The 20,242-nt window shown below is 44.1% G+C and overlaps 1 protein-coding gene across 3 annotated transcripts in view; it reads left to right on the top strand.

Annotated features, from left to right (window-relative positions):
* The first annotated feature begins 10,548 nt into the window (after window positions 1-10,548).
* The window catches only part of MED27 (mediator complex subunit 27), a 198,435-nt gene continuing 188,741 nt past the window's right edge, over window positions 10,549-20,242 (top strand). For 2 of the 3 annotated variants that reach the window (XM_070595378.1, XM_070595377.1), the window contains exons 1-2: window positions 10,575-10,831; window positions 12,825-12,969. In XM_070595378.1, the coding sequence (XP_070451479.1) occupies window positions 10,629-10,831; window positions 12,825-12,969 (348 nt within the window). In that variant the 5' untranslated portion in view covers window positions 10,575-10,628. Of the gene's footprint in view, window positions 10,832-12,824; window positions 12,970-20,242 lie in introns of all 3 variants that reach the window. The other variant, XM_008524281.2, reaches the window with a different exon arrangement.

The following is a 20,242-nucleotide window of genomic DNA, read 5'->3' as shown; positions in this document are numbered from 1 at the left end:
TAAAAAGATAAATAACCAAATTAAAAGATGGACAAAAGATTTGAACAGACATTTCTCCAAAGAAGATATACAAATGGCCAATAGGCACAAGAAAAGATGCTTCAGCCTCATTAGTCATTATGGAAAGGAAAATCAAAACCACAACGAGATTCCAGTTCACACCCACTAGGATGGTTATATCAAAAAGGCAGAAAATAAAAAGAGTTGGTGAGGATGTAGTGAAATTATAACCCTCCAATATTGCTGGTAGGAATGTAAAATGCAGTAGCCACTGTGGAAAATAATTTGGTAGTTTCTCAGAAATTTAAACAGAGTTACTATATGACCCAGCAATTGCACTCCTAGATCAATATCCAAGAGCACTGAAAACATATGTCCACACAATGACTTGTACACAAATGTTCGTAGCAGCGTCATTCATAATAGGCAAAAAAGTGGAAACAACTCAAATGTCCATCAACTGTGGGATGGATAAACAAAACGTGTGTCTATTCCATTTGGCTATAAAAACGAATGAAGTACCGTATATGCTACAACACAGACGAACCTTGAAAACATTATGCTAAGTGAAAGAAGCCAGACCCAAAGGACTACACATTGTATGATTTCCACTTATATGAAATTAGCAGAACAGGCAAATCCACAGAGAGTTTCCCGGTGGTAATTAGTGGTTTCCAGGCACCAGGGGAGCAGAAGATGTTCTGGAATTAGATAGTGGTGATGGTTGCACAACTTTGTGAATATACTAAAAACGCTTTTAAAAAGCATATTTCATGGTATGTGAATTATATGTCAGTGAAGCTGTTATTTTTTTTTTAAAAAAAGGTCCTCACCTTTGAGTAATTGAACAATTAATAAAAGTGATTACCATACATATTCAAATCCATCATGGAAACAAGACAAAACAGAAACCCACATGCAAATCAAGCAGTTGAATAGAGTCAATTTTGAATAGAGCCATTTTGACAGCTTTCAACTATACCCTCCCAATGCAGATAACACAAGATATCACCTTTTGGTTGGAGATAAAACAGAAGTCCCTTTCTTGGGGCAATTACGCAGGGAAATCAAGTGATTGTTGGCAATGCCATGCTATCTTCTTCCTTCCCGGCAATGACTAGCACAGTGGACAGTGTGCTGGCTATTTCTGGTGCCCAAGAAGCCACTTGGACCATTTATTTCTGCCAGAACCAACAAATTCTTTTTAAAAAGACCTAGAATCTGAAAAACTCAAGGCATGTTGAATACCCACACAATATCCTTTAAAAAAAAAACCCACAAATATTTCATTATGGAAAATATCAAACTGTATGATGAACAGTATGATGAACCCACGTACTCATCACCAGTTTCAACAATGACCAGCTGACAGCTTATCTTGTTTCATCATTTCCCCCATCTACCTCTGTCCTCACATATTATTTTCAAGCAAAGCTCATATACCATGTTATTTTATCTATAAATATGTCATTATGTACCTCTAAAAGATGACTCTTTAAAAAAAGCACAAAATACATTCAAATTTCCCTTGTTGTCTTACAAACTTTTAAAGAAACAGTTTGTATAATGTCCCTTTTTATTGTTATCTCCATTCTCCATGGAAACATGAATAGCAATGACAACTATTTACAGGAGAAGCTATTGTGTGCCAGTTTACTGAGGGCTTTCCACATATTATCCAATACAATCCTTACATCCGTCACAAAGAGTTAGCCACTATCACCGCCCATGCCCCATGCCCCATGCCCCAGCTCAGGGAGGGTAAGTGACCTGGCCAAGGTGCAACAGACAGCTCAAGCTGGCTGACCCAGCCTCTATTTCCCATTCCTGCTTCTCCCTTGCTTGCCTTCATGTTAGGGCTGTGCTGTCCAGAGGTGTAACCAATGGCTACATGTGGCCGCTGGGCACAGTAGCTAAAAGGTACAAATGTGCCTAGCCCAATTTGAAATGTGCTGCAAGTATAAAATACACAAAGAATTTCAAAGACTTAGTTCAAAAAAAAGAATGTAAACCATCTCATCTGTAATTTTTATATTGAAATGATCATATTTTTGGATATGTTGGATTAAATAAAATACATCATGAAAATTAATTTCACCTGTTTATCTTTTTTTCAATTGTGGTAAAATACACACAATGTAAAATTGGCCATCTTGACCATTTTGGAGTGGACAGTCCAGCAGTATTAATTACATTCACATTGTTGTGCAACCAAGCTCCAGAACTCTTTCATCTTGCAAAACTGAAAATCTATACCCATTAAACAAGAACTCCCCATTTCCCTCCCCTACAACCCCTGGCAACCAACATTCTGCTTTCTGTCTCTTTGAATTTGACTACTCTAGGTACCTCATATAAATGGAATCATACAGTATTTTTCTTTTTGTGATGGCTTATTTCACTTAGCACAATGTCTTCAAGGTTCACCCAAGTTGTAGCATGTGTCAGAATTTCCTTTCTTTTTTTGCTGGGGAAGATTTGCCTTGAGCTAACATCCAGACAATCTTCCTCTATTTTTTAGTATGTGGGCCTCCAGCACAGCATGGCTGCTAACAGAGCAGTGTAGGTCCGTGACTGGGAACCAAACGCAGGCCACTGAAGTGGAGCACACCAAACTTAACCACTAGGCCACTGGGGCTGGCCCAGAATTTCCTTTCTTTTAAGGGTGAATAAGCTTCCATTGTATGGATAGACTACATTTTGTTTATCCATTTATCCACTGATGGACACTTGGGTTGCTTCCACCTTCTGGCTATTGTGAATAATGCTGCTATGAACATAGGTATACACATATCTCTTTGAGACTCTGCTTTCAATTCTTTTAGGTATCTACTCACAGTAGAATTGCTAAATAATATAGTAATTGTATTTTTAATTTTTTGAGGAACCACCATACTGTTTTCCACAGTGGCTATACCATTTTACATTCTTACCAAGAGTGCACAGGGGTTCCAACTTCTCCACATCCTCACGAATACTTGCTATTTGCTGTTTTTTTTTTTTTAAATAGTAACCATGCTCATAGGTGTGAGGCTCTTTACCTTTTAAAACATGACTATTAGAAAAGATGTGGCTCCCATTATACTTCTATTGGACGGCAGTGCTGATAGAAGCTGGAAAAGAAAGATAAAACTCAATTTCCCAGCCTCCTTTGCAGCTAGAGGTAGCCATGTGACATTGTTCTGGACAATAAGGCGTGAGCAGAAGTCTGGTGGTGTCACTTCTGCTCTTTCCTCCTTCTTTCTGCCTGTAATGTGGAGTTGGGACCCAGTCATCTTGCAATCATGAAGTGACAAAAATGAGGGCGAGGCTAAGGGTGGTGGGGCAGACTGATCAAAGGGTCTGATGAGCCACTGCATCAGCCCCATGTTATGTGTCCCCAGACCACTTATCATGTGAGACCAATAAGCCCTCCTCTCTTTAAACTACCTTTAGCTTTTTATGTGATTGTTAGTTGCAGCCAAACACTTCTCTGATGGGATCGCTCGTAAGTGGCACAGCTGGGACTTGAGCACATGTCTGTCTTCCAAAGCCTGAGCTCTCTCTGCCCCTACCCGCCACTGCCTCCCAAAATGGACTGGTGCTCTCCATGAGCTGGAAATCAGGCTGAAACCAGCTCAACACGAGGTTAACACAAGGGAAGCCGTATTGTAGAAAAGAGACCATGTTGTAACTTTGAATGACCTCTGATTAACTAACCCAGCTGGATTGGCACCCTCCAGGAGATCCACCTGTTCTGTAGACTTTATGACCCCTGCTAGTGCATATCCCTCTCAGCTGCAATAAGAGGATAACTTTGTTCTTTTGAGTTCCTTAGGAATGCGATGACCCCCAAACAGAGAGTCTGTGCTGACAGCCGTCATTAATGAAAACTGAAAGATCTGGTGTGGCCACTCCCAGTGTGTAACACCAGAGGGCTGACATTCCTAACTCCCTCCCCTATAACCCACTGGCATATATAACTGCTTCAAGTTTCTGTGCCTGCCTTAAGATGGTTCTTTTGGACATTAGTCGGCCATCTTCCCCCTTGCTAGCAAGCTGTAATATAATGCCCTTTCTCTGCCACTATCTTGCCTCTTGACAACTGGCTTTTGTCTCGCGGCGCCCTTTGTGAGGTTATGAGGCTCCTGGCTGTCCTCTGCACCTATTACCCCAAACAGAGAGAGGGATTCCGGCCAAACGGCAGACACACATCAACTGTAGGAAATATGTTCACTTTACACACAAAGATTTACAAGTTAGGGTGTCCACAGCTGTATTGGTTAAGGTGAAAAAACCGAGGTGGTCAGCAATAGGAGATTCAAGAAATTATGTAAAGCCATCAAATGGAATTTTGGTGATCATTAAAATGATGTTTTAGAAGGCAATTTTATGATAGGGAAAGGTGTTTAAAGCTGCCTTATGAAAAATGGAGGTCACAAAATAGTATAACTCCAATTTTGTAAAAAAATGTGTATGTGTGAAAAACCAAAATGTTGAGTGGTGGAATTATGCACAACTTAATTTTCTTAGGTAGGGTTTTTCTTGTTTCCAAGATTTCAAAGTAAGCATGTATTTAGTAATTAGGAAAAATAAAGCAACACGTTAAAAAAGAACAAGACTGGAGCGTCAAGGTGAATGGATCGTTTCTTTGTCAGGGATGCGTGTCTTCTTTCGCTGTCTTTCCTGGGGCTTACCAAGAATCAGAGGCAGGGGTGTGGAGCTGGAGGTGGGTGTTGCGCAGACGAGGGGCGCTAAATGAGAGCAGCTGTGACAAAGCCCCTCCAGCTGCTGTGGCTGCCCCTGGGCGCCAGCAAGCCCGCCTCTGCCCTCTGCTCCAGGTTCTGGGCGAGGGTTCCAGGTTTAGCAGCTTCTGCAGCTGGCAGTCCATTGTCCCTCTTGATTAAAAGGCACCGTCCACATAACACAGTAATAGAATTAGAAGGCAATTCCTCCCTCAAATGGACTGCGGTCACGGCTGCACAAACAACTTGCGTTTCGTTCCACTTTGATTTAGCCTAATGTGTTGGTAAAAGGGTCCATTCCTGAGATGTTTTGTGCTTAATTACGTATGAACATGGCAGAAAGTGGAGGCCCCTAACAACATGCTCTGGTGGTTGATTAAGTGAGCATCCAAATGGGCAATCAATAATTTACTAAAATATTTAAACTACCTCCTGGCTTCCTGTGATGGGAAGAGCACGGCTGGTATGTGGTCCTTTGTTGGCTGCTCTGCAGGTGGAGGTCCCCCCTGCCTTTCTGGTCTCTCTGCCTCGAAGCTTGGACTGCTGCCTACTCTATCCAGAGCTGGAGAGTGGACTTGCAAGAACACAGATCTCATCACATCACACTCTCACTTAACGCTGCCTCTTGTACTCCCTTACTTCCACCCCCACTGCACCTGGTTGGCCCCTAGTCACCTTGGCAGGCTTGGCCCAGGCCTCCCCTTTGCAGAAGGACGCTGTGACCACTCTCCCTGAGGACTCCAAACTTCTCTGCGCAGGTCACTTATCCCACACTTGAACCTCACTGCGTTTCATGTTCCATTTGCGTCTGCCTCCCCTGCAGGGCTGTGAGAGAGTGCCACTAGAGCAGGAACATGTCCTCTTTGGATCCTTATTTAATCCTTTTATTTGGTGAGTGTTACCGGGAAATGAATGAAGTGGAGTGCGGGAATCCTGGGGCAGTGGTTGTGATCAGTGTTAATAGTGAATGAGTCTCTCCCTTTCCTCCTCCTTGAATTAACAAGTTCCTCCTAATCCTACACTCCTGGATTGGTAGTGCTGGAGGGGATCCACTTCCTCATTCTCTAGATGCAAGAATTGAGGTCCAGAAGGGTTACTGCGTTTGCCTGAGAGACACCAGTCAGGGGTAGAGACCCCCATCTAGGCTGCTTTCCTGATCTCCAGGATCTCCTTCGTCCTTGGGACCACTTTGATCATCACCATCATCGTCATCATAGTTGTCGTCGTCATCATCATCATGTCAAAATCATCATGGGCAGGAAATAACAGGAAACAGGAGCGGAGGTAGGTTCAGAAGAGAACAAAACGGGATTCTTTACCATCCTTGCTTTAGATTAATTATAATAAAGTGGATCTAAGCAATTTAAAAATGATCAATGCCCTGAGACTTAAACAGGTGAATGTGGAGCCGCACACCTCCCACTGCAGATATTTTCAGTGACATTTATTGGGCTAGACTGGGCCTGGTTTTGCCAGGCTCCCCAGCTGCTTAGCAAAATGTCGAGCACATTCAATATCCTTATTTGTTGAGTGGCTAACTCAAATGCCTACTATGTCCCCAGAACAGTATGATGCCTCAATTTAATCCTCAGAGCAACCCCCAAGGTCTGGAGCATTATGCCACGCTGATTATGACAGGTGGCTTAGTTACGTGGTGGCTTATCCAAGGCAGATTTGGTTTTAGAATATCTGGTGACATTGCAGTGTTTTGCATCTAGTGAATCCTTAATAATTATTAATTGATGAGGGTGTTTTCTCAGTCTGAATTCTTAAACCACATGCTCTCTACATATGATGGGAGTTGCAGCACATTCTAATTAAATACTGACAACTTTAATTCTGATTGCTCATTCTAATGCTCTTGAGCTGATAGCACCAAGCTAATGGCTCGTTCATTTGGGAAGATATTAGCAGCAGGATGCTGCCTTTTACCCAAACATAAGATCATAATAATTAAAATCTGATATTGTTCGAAATGAACTCCTTTTAATGTAATTTATACCCCACAAACACACACAGATGCAAGCATATATGTGCCAACATTCTCAAGGATTTACAACACCTTAGAGAAACTCTGTCCATTCCTTTCCAAAATGAAAAGTTTTCTGTTGACATGATGAAAGACTCCTTACTAGGTTCAGGGGAAATGTGTATTTCCACTGATCAATTTCTGAGTTTCCCAGAAGAGGGGAGCCAGAGAGAAATCCTGAAAACTAATGACTGTGGGAGCAGAGTGTATTTGTACTTTATTGTACCAATCAGAGTCTAAACCACTGAATCAGAGAATGAGACAAAAGAAAATCTTACTCTGTGTGTGTGGGAATTGGGGGGGGTGGGCAGGAGGAGGGCTGAGCAGAGGGAGAGCTGATATCTGAGTATACCAAGAGATGAAATAATTTGGAGAGAGGATCCGAGAAGGCAAATATAATATATCACGTTAACTCATTGCTTCCACAAACTTACACTGAGCATCTATTGTGCCCCAGGCATTGGAGACCTGATGGTTACAAGATAGCTGTGGGCCATAGTCCCATCATGCTTGCCTTAGAGCATGCTTCTAACCAGGGTCCACGTCTGGGCTTTAGCGGGGGCTATGAACCCCCTTAAATTGTTGCAGTGTATGCAAAACCTCATCTTCATAGGTACATATAGTGTGGGCAGAAATAGACTTTATATATTTTGGGAGGGGACAAAGTATACAGCAGGGGTCACATTCTCCAAGCTTTCAGGGATCCCCAAAAAGATGAGTAAACACAAGAGCCAAATTGGCCTTCTCTAATCTCCTAGAAAGGATGAACAAACCGAAGCCAAAACCAAAACAAGCCAACAGACACAGATATTTTCCTTTACTTTTGCAAAGTTAAAAAAGGGTTTTCTACAAAAATCTTCAAAAACAAAAACAAACACCCTATGCTCCAAAGGAGATAAAAAGGCCACCAAAAAACGATGAATTATAGAACACAGTTAATTGGCAAGCTCTTAGCAACAGGGTCATGTCGCAGAGATAATTTGAACTAACAGATCCATTGCTAGTCCTTGCTTGATTCTGTGCGGAGTCCTCAAGTGGGGTTAGAAGCCCAGGTCATAGATCGATCAGAAACTTTCTCAGCACATTTTCCTGACAGTTACGATCTTCTGAGTGTTTATTATACTCCAAACAATATTTCAAAAGCTTTGCCTGCAAGGTGTTATTAAACCCCACAGCTATTTTATAAAGATAGGTATCATGACTAGTTCTATCTTATAGATGAGGAACCGAGGCTCAGAGAGGACCAATAACTTGCTTCAAGTTCCACAGCTAGAAGTTTCCCGCTATATCTACCCCTTTCCCATAAGAAAAGCTATAAATGGCAACACTTACAAAATGAGGGAGATGTCAGGAAATAAAAGCAACTATATAAACCCAAGACAACAAAACACTTTTCTTTCTCACGAGACTTAAGTTAAATAATGTTTAAATTTAAGCACTCATGGAGAGCAACGTCAGTTTTTGAGCAGAATTTATCGTCATTGCTCTAGAACTAGAGGATTTGCATTGAGGTGGTGTGTGCGTGTGTGCGTGTGTGTGTGTGCGTGTGCGCGGGTGTGCGTGTGCGTGTGTGTGTGTGTGTGGCGGGGGAGAGTGAGGTTGGAGACGAGTGGGGAAATTATTAAGTTGGTTTGAGGTGAACTACACAATTTCAAAATCCTGGTCAGCATGGCCTGGTAGAACTGAAGATTTTTCTTGCCACCTAGACTGTGTTTACACTTTCCACGCGCCTTATCAATGGCCATTGGAAACAACTTATTTTGACATAATTTCAGACTTACACTTGCAAGAACAGTACAAATAATTTCTGTATATCCTTCATCCAGAGTCCATAACTGTTAATTTTCTACCACATTTGCTTTATCCTCCTCTCTCTAAATAGACATATCCATGCTATTTTCCTTTTAATGCAGACACAGTGATGCTCTTTTATCCTTTCAGGGTATATTTCTCCAAAACTAGGATATCCTCTTCCACAACCACAAAGCAATTATCAAAATCATGACGTCATCGCTGATGAAATACTATGAACTCATCTACAGACCTTGCGCAGATTTCACCAACTGTCCCAATCACATCAGCAAAAGAAATTTCCAGATGATGCGTCGCATTCAGTGGTCATGGCTCTTTAGTCTCTTTTAATTTGGAACCATCCCTCAGTCCTTCTTTGTCTTGCATGACACAAATGTTTCGTGGGAAAGTACAGGTCGGTTATTTTGTTGAATGTCTTTCAGTTTGAGTTTGTCTGATGCCCTGATCAGATTCCCGTTTTGCATTCTGGGCAGGAATATCACAGAAGTCCTGTTGCACTCTTCTCATCGCATCAGATCAGGAGGTGGCTTTGTCCTACACTGGTGATGTTGACCTTGATCTCTTGGTTAGGGTGGTGTCTGCCAGGTTTCTCCACTGTGAAGTCACTGTTTCCTCCCATCCCCTTTTACGTTACTGAATTTTAAAAATTATGATAAAATATTCAAAACATAAAATTTACCAGTTTAACCATTTTTAAGCGTCCAGTTCTGTAGCACCAAGTGCATTCACACTGCTGTGCAACCATCACCACCATCCACAGAACTTTTTCATCTTCTGCAACTGAAACCCTGCACCCATTAAATACTAACTCCTCATTCTCCTCTTCCCCCACCCGTGGCAACAACCATTCTATTTTCTGTCTCTATGAATTTGACTACTCTAGGGACCTCATATAAGTGTAATCATACAATATTTGTCCTTTTGCTTTTTTTCTTTAGGAAGATTAGCCCTGAGCTAACATCCACTGCCAATCCTCCTCTTTTTGCTGAGAAAGACTGGCTCTGAGCTAACATCCATGCCCATCTTCCTCTACTCTACAGTGGGATGCCTGCCACAGTATGACTTGATGAGCAGTGTGTAGGTCCAGGCTCAGGATCCAAACCTGAGAACCCAGGCCCCCCCTGAAGAGGAGCGCCCTGGACTTTACCGCTATGCCACCACCCTGATCCCATATTTGTTCTTTTGTAACTGGCTTATTTCACTTACTATAATGTCTTCAAGGTTTACCCATGTTGTAGCATGTGTCAGCATTTCCTTCCTTTTTAAGACTGAATAAACATTCCATTGTATGTATATACCACATGTTTATGAATTCGTCTCATGATGGACACTTGGGTTGCTTCTGCCTTTTGGCTATTGTGATTAATGTTGCTATGAACATGGGTGTGCACATACTATCTGTTCCAGTCCCCGCTCTCCTTTCTTTTGAGTATAAAACTAGAAGTGAAATTGCTGGATCATTACCTTTCCCTTAATTAATAAGTTTCTTGTGGGATGATACTTTGAGACTATGCAAATATCCTGTTTACTCCTCACACTTCCACTCACAGTGTTAGGATCCCTTGATTCCTATCTGAATCAATTATTCTTCCAATGGTTGCCAGATGGCAATTTTCTTTCCATCATTGCTCCTACATTTATTAGCTGGCTTTCCACTGTAGAGAAGAAATTTCCCTCTCCCCCCTTATTTATGAATACGGAATCAGTTTTTTCAACAGGTTATGATTCTTTACTCCATGGACACTATTTGCTCTGAGCAATTCTTTTCCCTAGGACTCCCAAGAGCGCAAGTTTGGGGAAAAGCAGGAACTTTTTGTATTTCCTTGTCACCACTAAGAAAGCTGGGAGTGAAGTCTCAAATGGAGAGGCTCACCTTCCTGCCCACACATTCGTTTAAAATGGAAAGCCTCTTTCGGACAGCGCCCGCACCCGCACCGACCGCCACTGCTGTCCCGCCCCTAGAGAACTACATTTCCCAGAGGCCCTCGAGGGTCTGCGTCATCAGTGAGCGCGGATTTTTGCTCGCGAAGCCGGCTTTGGAGAGCCCTTGTGGCGGCGGCAACATGGCGGACGTGCTCAGTGTCGGAGTGAACCTGGAGGCCTTTGCCCAGGCCATCAGTGCTATCCAGGCGCTGCGCTCCAGCGTGAGCAGGGTGTTCGACTGCCTGAAGGATGGCATGCGGAACAAGGAGACGCTGGAGGGCAGGGAGAAGGCCTTCATTGCGCACTTCCAGGACAACTTGCAGTCTGTCAACCGGGACCTCAAGTAGGTACCGGCCCAAGGGACCGGAGTCGGCGACCCGCCAGACTCCCACCCTGTCCCGACCCCACACGAGTCTTCCCATTCAGGGGCCGCCCTGCCTTTCCCTTGCTCCCTTGCTCTGTCTCCCTCCTCTCCAAGCCTCTGCCGGCCCCTCAGGGACATCTCATCCCCCACCTCCGCCCTCTCGTCTCTCTTCTCTTGGCCTCCCGGTCCTGGCTTTCTCCCGCCGCTCGGGACCCCTTCTGTGGTCGTTCCATTCCTCACCAGGAGACGCGCTCTTCCCGTGAACTTCCACTTCTCCTCTCAGCCTGGCAGGTTTCTCACCTGTAGGCCCTCTGTGCCCCACCACGCCTGATCAAACAGTCCTGATAATGCCAAACGGGACCCGATCAGCGCTGCCCGAACCCAAGAGCACCCGATCTGATTCACCCCGATGCCTTGGCCCTGAACCTGGAATGCATCAGTTCCACCTTGTCTCACCCCCAAACACGACAAAACAGGCCTTGATCTGTCTTTTCTTCTTGTCCGTCTGATCAGTCCTCTCACTGCTCCTGTTCTGTCCCTTCCTCTTAGAGAGACCTGATCTCAAGCTTTACCAGCTTAATCGCTTATGCTTAACCCCCCTCCCCCCAACAGTGATTAAGTGTGGTCCTTTAGGGTTAGGGATTGCAACTTTCTTTCTCTTTCTTCACCTTCTTTACTTCTACATTGTAAGTGTTATTGTAAGAATTAATTGAGAGGAGGTTTGTAAAATGCCCGGCACATAGTAGGCAGTCTTTAACTGGTTACATCCTGAACTTGCCTTCCCTTCTTTAAGAGAGGCGGTCCTTCCCAGGGAGGTTAGAATTTCAGGAGTTTTGCCTTTTATTTCTCAGAACTGACCTTAGCAGGAAAGGCATTTGTTGAGCTAGTCAGCCGATGAATTCTGGAGTGGTTGGATTTTTTTTTTTTCTTAATTTGGTCTCCTTAGTAACCAGATGGAAGGAGGAGGTAGAATGCAGGAGGAGGTGGTGACCAAATGATGGGTGCCTCCTTTCTCCCCTGAGTAGTTGCCATTGGTTTTTGGGGGGAAGCCAGGAAGTCCCACACCCCTCCTCAACTCCCACGTCCACTTGCTGTTCTCTGGCGCAGTGCCAGTTAATACTTTCCCTGCTGGAGGGGTGGTTCTTTCTTTTCCATTTCCTCTCTCATTTGCTTCCCTTTGTAATATGCAGGATGTTAGAACCCTTCACCATTTTAGAAAGTTTACCCCTTTGCCGTCTTAAATCTTTATACAACAGTGCCAAGAGGAAGGTGGCTGAAGATTCCCAATGAAAGTGGTGCGGGAAGCTGTTCCTAGAGAGTCTTGTTGACTGTTTGGGACTGGCCCCTCCGAACGTGCTCCTGGAATGTGCTTTTGCTGTTGGCTCACTTTGCCAAGCTTTCCTAGAGTTTTCCTGCTAGACTGAAGTGTGTTTCTTTGACACAGCCCCCTTGGTGGTGTCTTCCCATTCCGTTTGTTTATTTTATCTCTTCTTTGTTTTGTTACGTTTTACCATCTGTGAAGCACCATGTACAAATCTATCCCTATGTGAATGATAAATAATCATTATTTATGCAGGTACTTGCTGTTCTGCTAAATGTAATGATCCGTACGTGGCTCTGAAAACTCTTAGGAAGAAGCAGTGTTATACCACATTTCAAAATTCCAGAAGGCTGTATGGTGTGGCATTGCCCCCCGCCCCCCCAAGAATAATTCAAGTTGTCAATCCCAGTTTTAGAAGTCTTGTTGATTACAGTGCTCTTAACTTTTTTCTCCTTTGGAATGGCACCAGAGAGCTTGGTTTTAAAATTAAGTTCTGTTAGGGGTTTTCTTGATTGTCACCTTTCAAAAAGTATTTCTTCTTAAGAGACTTCTAATGGACAGCTTGAAGAGCAGCCTTTGACCAATGTGGTTGGCTAAACAGTGGAGTTTCAGTGGACTCAGGTTTATTTGCTTTATCTATGTACTTTTCAGTGAACTGGAACGTCTGAGCAATTTGGTGGGCAAGCCGTCTGAGAACCACCCTCTCCATAACAGTGGACTGTTAAGCCTGGATCCTGTGCAGGACAAAACTCCTCTCTATAGTCAACTCCTTCAAGCATACAAATGGTCAAACAAGGTAAGGGAGACGTGTCAGAAGTGGTGCCAATACAGGAAAGGCAAAGTTTTCTTATATTTATAAGTGTAGAAGGTGAGGTTTGTATTTGTTTTTTTGTTCTTGATTCAGCATGGGATTACAGAGTTGGAAACTTTAGGATTTCTCTGTGAGCTATTTGTAGTCTTTTGAAGTCTTTGAGGCTTGATCGTGATGCTGAGATAATTAAATTAAAAAAATGCTAAGTCAGGTGTATTTAAACTGGAGTCCGGCTGTAGGAAGCAGCTTTTGTGAACCTTTTGAAATTATATGCAAAATGTTGTGTTATGTGCGTTCTTTTTGGGGGAAGACTTCTTAGCTTACATCAGATTCTCAGAGGAGTTCCACGGCCCCCAGGAGGTTAAGGACTGGCGGTCCAAATATGTGGGTCAGCCACCCACACGGTTCTGTTGCTTCTGCTGTTTTTCCCCATCGTCATTGGGAAGAACATCTCTAGAGTCCTGTTTCTTAGATCGCGTTCTAATTACTCTCTCATTACTTTAGATCCCGTCTGAGGGACATTGTTCTAAACATGCTCTGTAGAATTTGCCATTTATGGTTTCGTTCAGCATGCAGGCCCGTGGCATAGACCCTAGGACGGCTGTGAAAGGAACACTAAACTGTAGTCTAAAAATAACAGGAACAATTAGGCTCATAAGCCTGGAAATAGTTTGTGTACTGACAGGTTCCTTTTGTTTGGGTGCTGTGGGTTGTTGTGTATCTTTTCTCCCCTGCGGATAGACAGCTGGAATATATGTCTGGAATGACTTGGGGAGCTTTTCTCATTAGACTGCGCTCCCTTCCTGGAGGCAGTTGTTCTTACGGTTATTGGTTGTGGACTGTTCAGCCCCCTCCAGTTATCCATTGTCTTTTTCCTCTTTTTCGTGGTCCTTTCCCTCTTCGGGTCTGGGATGACAGATGAGCCCTGACAGCTTTTCTGGTGTGTGGAAGTTTTTCTTTGAATTTCTCTAGGGCAGTATTTGGCGTTCTTTGGTTTGAAGTGGACCCTGGAAGCTGAGTCTGAGGTTCAGGGGACAGTGATTCGTCATGGAGTACTAAAGAAAGAACTTGAACCTTGGATGCATATGTTTGGCTTGTAAGGCTTGTCCCCCAAACTCTGGGCTGCTGTTGACAGAAACGCTGTTCAGTCTTAGGATCAGAGTGCCCAGGTAGTGCAGGGATCTCTCACTCTCTTGCCCTCTCTAGGCCTTCTCTCCAGTGTTGGCCTGATGCTCCCCACGTGGTGGAAAAGACAGCCTGACAGTTGTAGGTTTTGTGGTCTTTATACCAGGTGATCTCCTGGTGTCCACATCAGACCCTGAAAAAGGATTCTGGCCTGCTTGGTGGGTGACCCCCAACACAATTCATTGAGTCCCAGGGGTGGGAGTCTTTGGCCAGCAGAGATCACCTAAAGCACAGGAAGTGGGGCTCCTTGGAATTTGAGAGAGACAGTTCCCAAAAGGAGAGGCTGCAGGGCAGACAGAAAGATCATAGATGTCTGTTGCAGTTGCCACAGCCACATCTGAGACTGTCCCAGCCCTGCACAGACAACACTGCCCTCTCAGGCTGTCCTGTTTGAGCTTCCTTGTTTCCTCAGGGGCACTCTTGATCATTTTAATGTGAGTTTCCCTGGTGATTGGGTGGGACCTGATCAGTAGGTGCACGGTGTGACTCAATTCTGGTTGGACTCCCAGGGGAAAGTCTTGCTTTTTGATGTTTGGACATGGAAGTTGTGTTGATGTATCATGTGGATAAAGTTGTTCTTGGAATAGGCTAGAGTGGTGGAGACTTTTCAGGGGTGGGAATGTTTAGGCTCGTCTCAAAGCCATGAGTGACTCGGACTCCAGTGGAAGTGACTGGTTTTAAATTGAAGTGATGATACTTAACTTTTGAGTGAAGGTAGTTTAATTGCTTGCTGAACTTAATAGTTGGAGTATTAAAATAGAAGTCCCTGCCCCTGACCCCCACCCTTGCCCCAAGGTGGAAAAGAGGTTGTATTAAGGGAGAGAAATATTACCGTATATAGACCTTCTTGTCCTGGAGATGCTACAGATTAAAAATTGATGTCAAACTTTATCACAGATCGTAAATCCCGTATAAGCAGTGTGAGAGATACTGGGGTTTTAGTTGTGTCCTGTAAAGTAACTCTCCTGTAAAGGAGCTGCCCTTTCTCCAGCTCCCTAGTGCCCCAGCAGAGAGGGGATTTCAGGCTGCTTGTACCATTGATCAATAGAAGTGAAGAGAATGATTACGAGATCTTTAGTTCAACCCCTTATTTTATAGCTGAGCAAACCAAGGCCCCGTGAACCAGCCTGCTCACAGCTCCACAGCTAGGCTGCAATTTGCGTTTCCTGACTTAGTTCAGTGTTCTTTCCTCTAAAGCTTGATGGTTTAATCTAGTTTGGCTTAAGGTATTTGACTATGGAAAACATCCCCCTCCCCCCTTAACCTACGTCCTAAACGCAATTCATATGTTCTGTTTTATTCATGAATCTGTATGCATTGTACTAATTTTTAATGGTTTATTGAAGGATGGAGGTGGCAAATACATGGTACATGCATCCTCAAACTGTTGCTGTTGTCCGGGGCCGACACCACTAATCAGCTGCTGCCTTTTTTCCTGCTGAGGCCATGTACGGGCTCCCAGCTCTGTTCTGGGGCTAGGCGGCCTCGGCCAATTATTCAGAGGAGGGCTGCGGGGAAAACGGGTTTTCTATTTCTGTTATGGTAGAGAATGCCCTATTCGACTACGACTTGTTTATGTCTTGCCTGACTCTAGACAGGATTTAAGGTAGATTATAAGAATACATAAATCCCTGAAAGAAAAGAGGAAAACAAGGGTAAGGGCGCCTCATGTGCTTTAATCAACTCAAGAAGTAGCCCCAAGAAATAAGCTGTATTCCAGTTTCCAGCTGGGGAGATGGAGGCAGCGAACAATTAGATGTGTTTATCTTGCCTCTCCTACAAATTAAAAGAGCTTTTTAATTGCTAAAGCTTTCATCATTCATCATTTTACCCTCAAAGAGTTTAAACCAGTAAGTACATTACTATTTCAAGTGAAGTTTGGCGTAACTTGCCAATGTCAGCTTTACGCACTGTTGGCTAAGAATTGAAGGAAGTGTGGGAAAGGCTTTGATACCATCCATTACGTGATGAACTTTCTGTTTTATGTGCTACTGGCCATAGAAAAGTCTCGTTCATGCTTAATGACTAATTATTTTCTTTAGGGGATTTTGTAATTTTTGTAAAGTCAGTTAGAATATTAATTATATGGTGGTTGGCATCATTGTTAAGATAACACATTTAAAAATTAATCTAATCTAATGAAATGATGTCAAATTGCTGTGAGCAGCACTTTTTCCATGCTGAATTGGGGAAAGAATTTAGCTTTTAACTATTGTGCACCTATGGATAATTGTTCTGTAGGGAGATGACAAGCTCTCTTGACGAGGGCAAAAAATAATTGGCATCAGCTCTGTCCTCACTGTGAAATAGTCATTGTGGACTTCATATCGCCTGTGATGTTCAGATCTGCGGAGAGTTAGACTGAACCTATTCTGAAGGTCCCTTTCTGAAGGTTTCCAGTGTCCTGTCACCAGGCTTTTGTTTTCGGCTTTGACCTTTTCATCTGTTTGTGGTGTAAGGCTACTTATGTATTTGTCTGAAAAGCAGACTAAGACTTCAGCCTTTCTCTGGTGAGGTCCGAAGTAGCAAAGAGCCCAGCCGTGCCACTTTTTCCTGGGGGTGGGAAATGGGCCCAGAGGAAGCTGCTGCTTTTATTTGTTTTTACTTGCTTAATTTTTCATTTTTATTAGAGAAAGAGCAGCTTTCTATTTCAAGAATATTCAGTCGGGATGTCTGAAGACGTTGCCTCCTTTCTACCCTCCCAAACTGTTGTTGTCAGAATCTAGTCACTCAATGGCTTCAAGTTACTGTACCAGCCCTCTCTCTCAGATCCATCCTTGAGCGTGCTCTTTATGTTTCTGCGTGTGGAGCTAACAGGGGTGGGATTGTTTTAAATTACAACACTGAGCCCTTTCCTTTAGGGACCCTGTTTTAAATTACAACACTGAGCCCTTTCCTTTAGGGACCCTGTCCCTTTTAAGCCCCTGAGGAGAGGTACTATGTCTGTCTTGTTCCCTGCTGGGAGTGCCCAGCACCTAGAAAGGTGCCCGGTATATAGTAAGCATTCAATTAAAATTCATTGAATGAATGAAAGAATAGATAAAAGCTTTTTCTGTTGAATTTTTAATTTACAACTCCTTTTGTGGTCGCATACTTGTATTTTTGATGAAGTGCGATAAGGGCATTTCCATTTTTGGCCGTTACTGAAAAATCTAGTTGTGCTACTTGTAGATGAGAGAAAATTCTGAGATCCTGTGATGGAGGCCAGGGCTGGATTCCAGAAGGGTAATTTGGAAGGACAAGGTGAGGTCAGTTGTTGAACTGATGATAAGCTCTTTGAGGGCTGAGGTTAGCAGTTTTATCTACATCGTTTGTCACCAGGTGTGCCCTTTCTAAGAGAGCCAAGTTGACAGCCAGTGCTGAGGAAGGGAGGGAACTTCGTAGAAGTCTTATGGAGTTGACAGAGTCAGGCTAATTTGAGCTGCCGCACCTGGTGTCAGGTGTTCTGTGGCAGCTGTCGCTTTGGCAGTGATGTGAAAACTGTCTGAGAAGAAGAGTCAACTCTACCAGCCTCTTTGGGATTATCCTACTTGGTGAATTATCAGTCGCTAATTTTTGTTCCTGGTGTTTTCCTCACCACCAGGCCTACTAACTCCTTCTCTCTGATATGTGTTCAGGGAATACAGATTCCTTTAGAACATAATGAACAAAGAAAATCGCTTCAATGCCCCCAAAGCTCAATCATCCCGACATGGGATCAGGCCCTGTTGTTGTTAGCAAAGGTGCCAGGTACCATTCTTAGAGGTGTTCTTTCACCTAAAGCTGACCCTCATAGCACCCGATCACTTGAACTTGATAGCGGTGGGCTTGACTGTCGTAGAGACTGCCCTGGTTAGCCTTGAACCCTACACCCTTCTCCTCCCTCTGCACTCCCAAACCCTGATACCATGGGAGCTGTTTTGAAAAGAACAAAGAATAACACAACCAAACAGAAAAAACAACGAGGGGCTGGCCCAGTGGTGCAGCGGTTAAGTTCGCACGTTCTGCTTCGGCGGCCTGGGGTTCGCCGGTTGGGATCCCAGTGCGGACATGGCACCACTTAGCAAGCCATGCTGTGGTAGGCATCCCACGTATAAAGTAGAGGAAGATGGGCACGGATGTGAGCTCAGGGCCAGTCTTCCTCAGCAAAAAGAGGAGGGTTGGCAGCAGATGTTAGCTCAGGGCTAATCTTCCTCAAAAAAAACAAAACAAAAAAACCACAGCAACGGAAAAAACAATGAAACAAAACCAATCTCCTGCATTTCTAAATACTGTTGGATTCAGACGTAAAGGAAAGTATAGCCAGAAATGTCAACTCTTAAATGTAAGTTATCAAGTTAGGCTGCTTGAGGTCTGATTCAGCTCTGCACTTAACTTTGAACAAGTGCTTTGAACAAGTGAAAGACTCTTTTAAAGCATTTTCGTCTATAAAATGGGGATAGTTCTAGTATTTGTATCATAGTGTTGTAGTGAAGATTAAGTGAAATGAAACATGTAAAATGCCTTAGGATAACTCACATGTATTGTGTTATATAAATGATAGTCGTCATTTCCAAGCCTGGTAATAGTGCGTGTGTGTATTTATTTATGGAGTGGCAGGATTCCTCAGTGGTTACGAGCGTAGGCTCCGGAGCTGGACCACTTTGGTTCACTTCCCAGCTCTGTTACCTAATGGCTGTGAGGCTAACCTCTCCGTGCCTCTCCGTTTTCTATTCTCTAAATTAGGGGTGCTAATTATACCTACCTCAGAAAGACATTGTGGGACTAAATGAGTAACATAAGTGAAGCACTTACCTGGCACAGAATGAATACTCTCTAGGGGCTGGTATGATTACTTAACCAACAGTGATGAGGACAGACCCCCAGGCAGCACTGTCGTATCTTCCAGTGATTTTTCACTCTATCACAAGTCCTCCTACACTTGACTTTAATATTTTCTCCTGAAGTTCTACAAATTAGAAATTCCAGGGGCCAGCTCGATGGCCGAGTGGTTAAGTTCGTGCACTCCACTTCAGTGGCCTGGGGTTTTGCCAGTTTGGATCCTGGGCATGGACCTTGCACCACCCGTCAGGCCATGCTGAGGCGGTGTCCCACATAGAGCCAGAAGGACCTACAACTAGAACACGCAGCTATGTACTGGTGGCTTCAGGGAGGAGAAGAAGGGGCAAAAAAAAAAAGGAAGATTGGCAACAGATGTTAGCTCAGGTGCCAATGTTAAAAACGAAAAGAAATTCCCTTAGATTATCAGCACCTTTCCCCGCTGTGGAAGCCTGAGCGTAACATCAACAGTTTACACTTTAGTATGAATTAGTGGGCTGGGGATCTTTCCTCATAAAACCTGGAGGTGGGGGTGAGGGATTGGGGGTTTGGTCCTGAGCCCTGGGGTTGGGCCAGGCTTGGACGGGATGTGGGAATTGAGGAACAGTAAAGGCAGGGTGAGGGGACTGCAGAGAAGGAGGTGAGAAGGGCTATATTTTGCCCAGGGCAGACCATTTGTCCAAACTGAGGAGGAATCTTCTCACTTTGGCACTCAATAAGGCCTTCTTCCCAGAGCTCGGAATTCAGATCCGTCTGGAGCCCCCTTGCCTGGTGGGAAGATATTGTGGACTAGTCTGGGATTTCTAGCATTGTTTCTTTAGGAAATGTTTGCACACAACAGCCAGTGTAAAAGTAAACATTTGGGCTATATCCACTCTGTAACTTAGGTGCTTGTTACTAGCAGGGCCGTGGAGTTCACTCTCGTGGCTTTGAATCCCCCGCCCCCTCTATCAGCTGTATGATTGGGGCAAGTGACATCTGTCTGTCTCAGCCTCCTCCTCGGTGAGAAGTGGATGATAACAGCTCCTCCCATACGGGCCTCTTGTGAGGATTAATGGGTTGAACACAGCCGAGGCACCTAGCGCAGGGCCCGGTGCGACTGAGCCTGCAGTGGTGTTAGCTGTTCTCGCTCCTTCTCGTGGCACTGGTAAAGCTTTAGGGAGGCAGCGTGTCGTCCTGAGAACACTGGACAGAGGTTTGAAGAGACCAGTATTCAGTCTTGGCTGTCCACTGTCTAGCTGTGGGACCAGCTATGTGACCCTATGCCAGTGGCTTT

Source organism: Equus przewalskii, chromosome 26, assembly GCF_037783145.1.
Source record: "Equus przewalskii isolate Varuska chromosome 26, EquPr2, whole genome shotgun sequence".
Lineage (NCBI taxonomy): Eukaryota > Metazoa > Chordata > Mammalia > Perissodactyla > Equidae > Equus > Equus przewalskii.
Note: the sequence above shows the minus strand (reverse complement) of the source record. Positions and strands in the feature narration are given on the sequence as shown.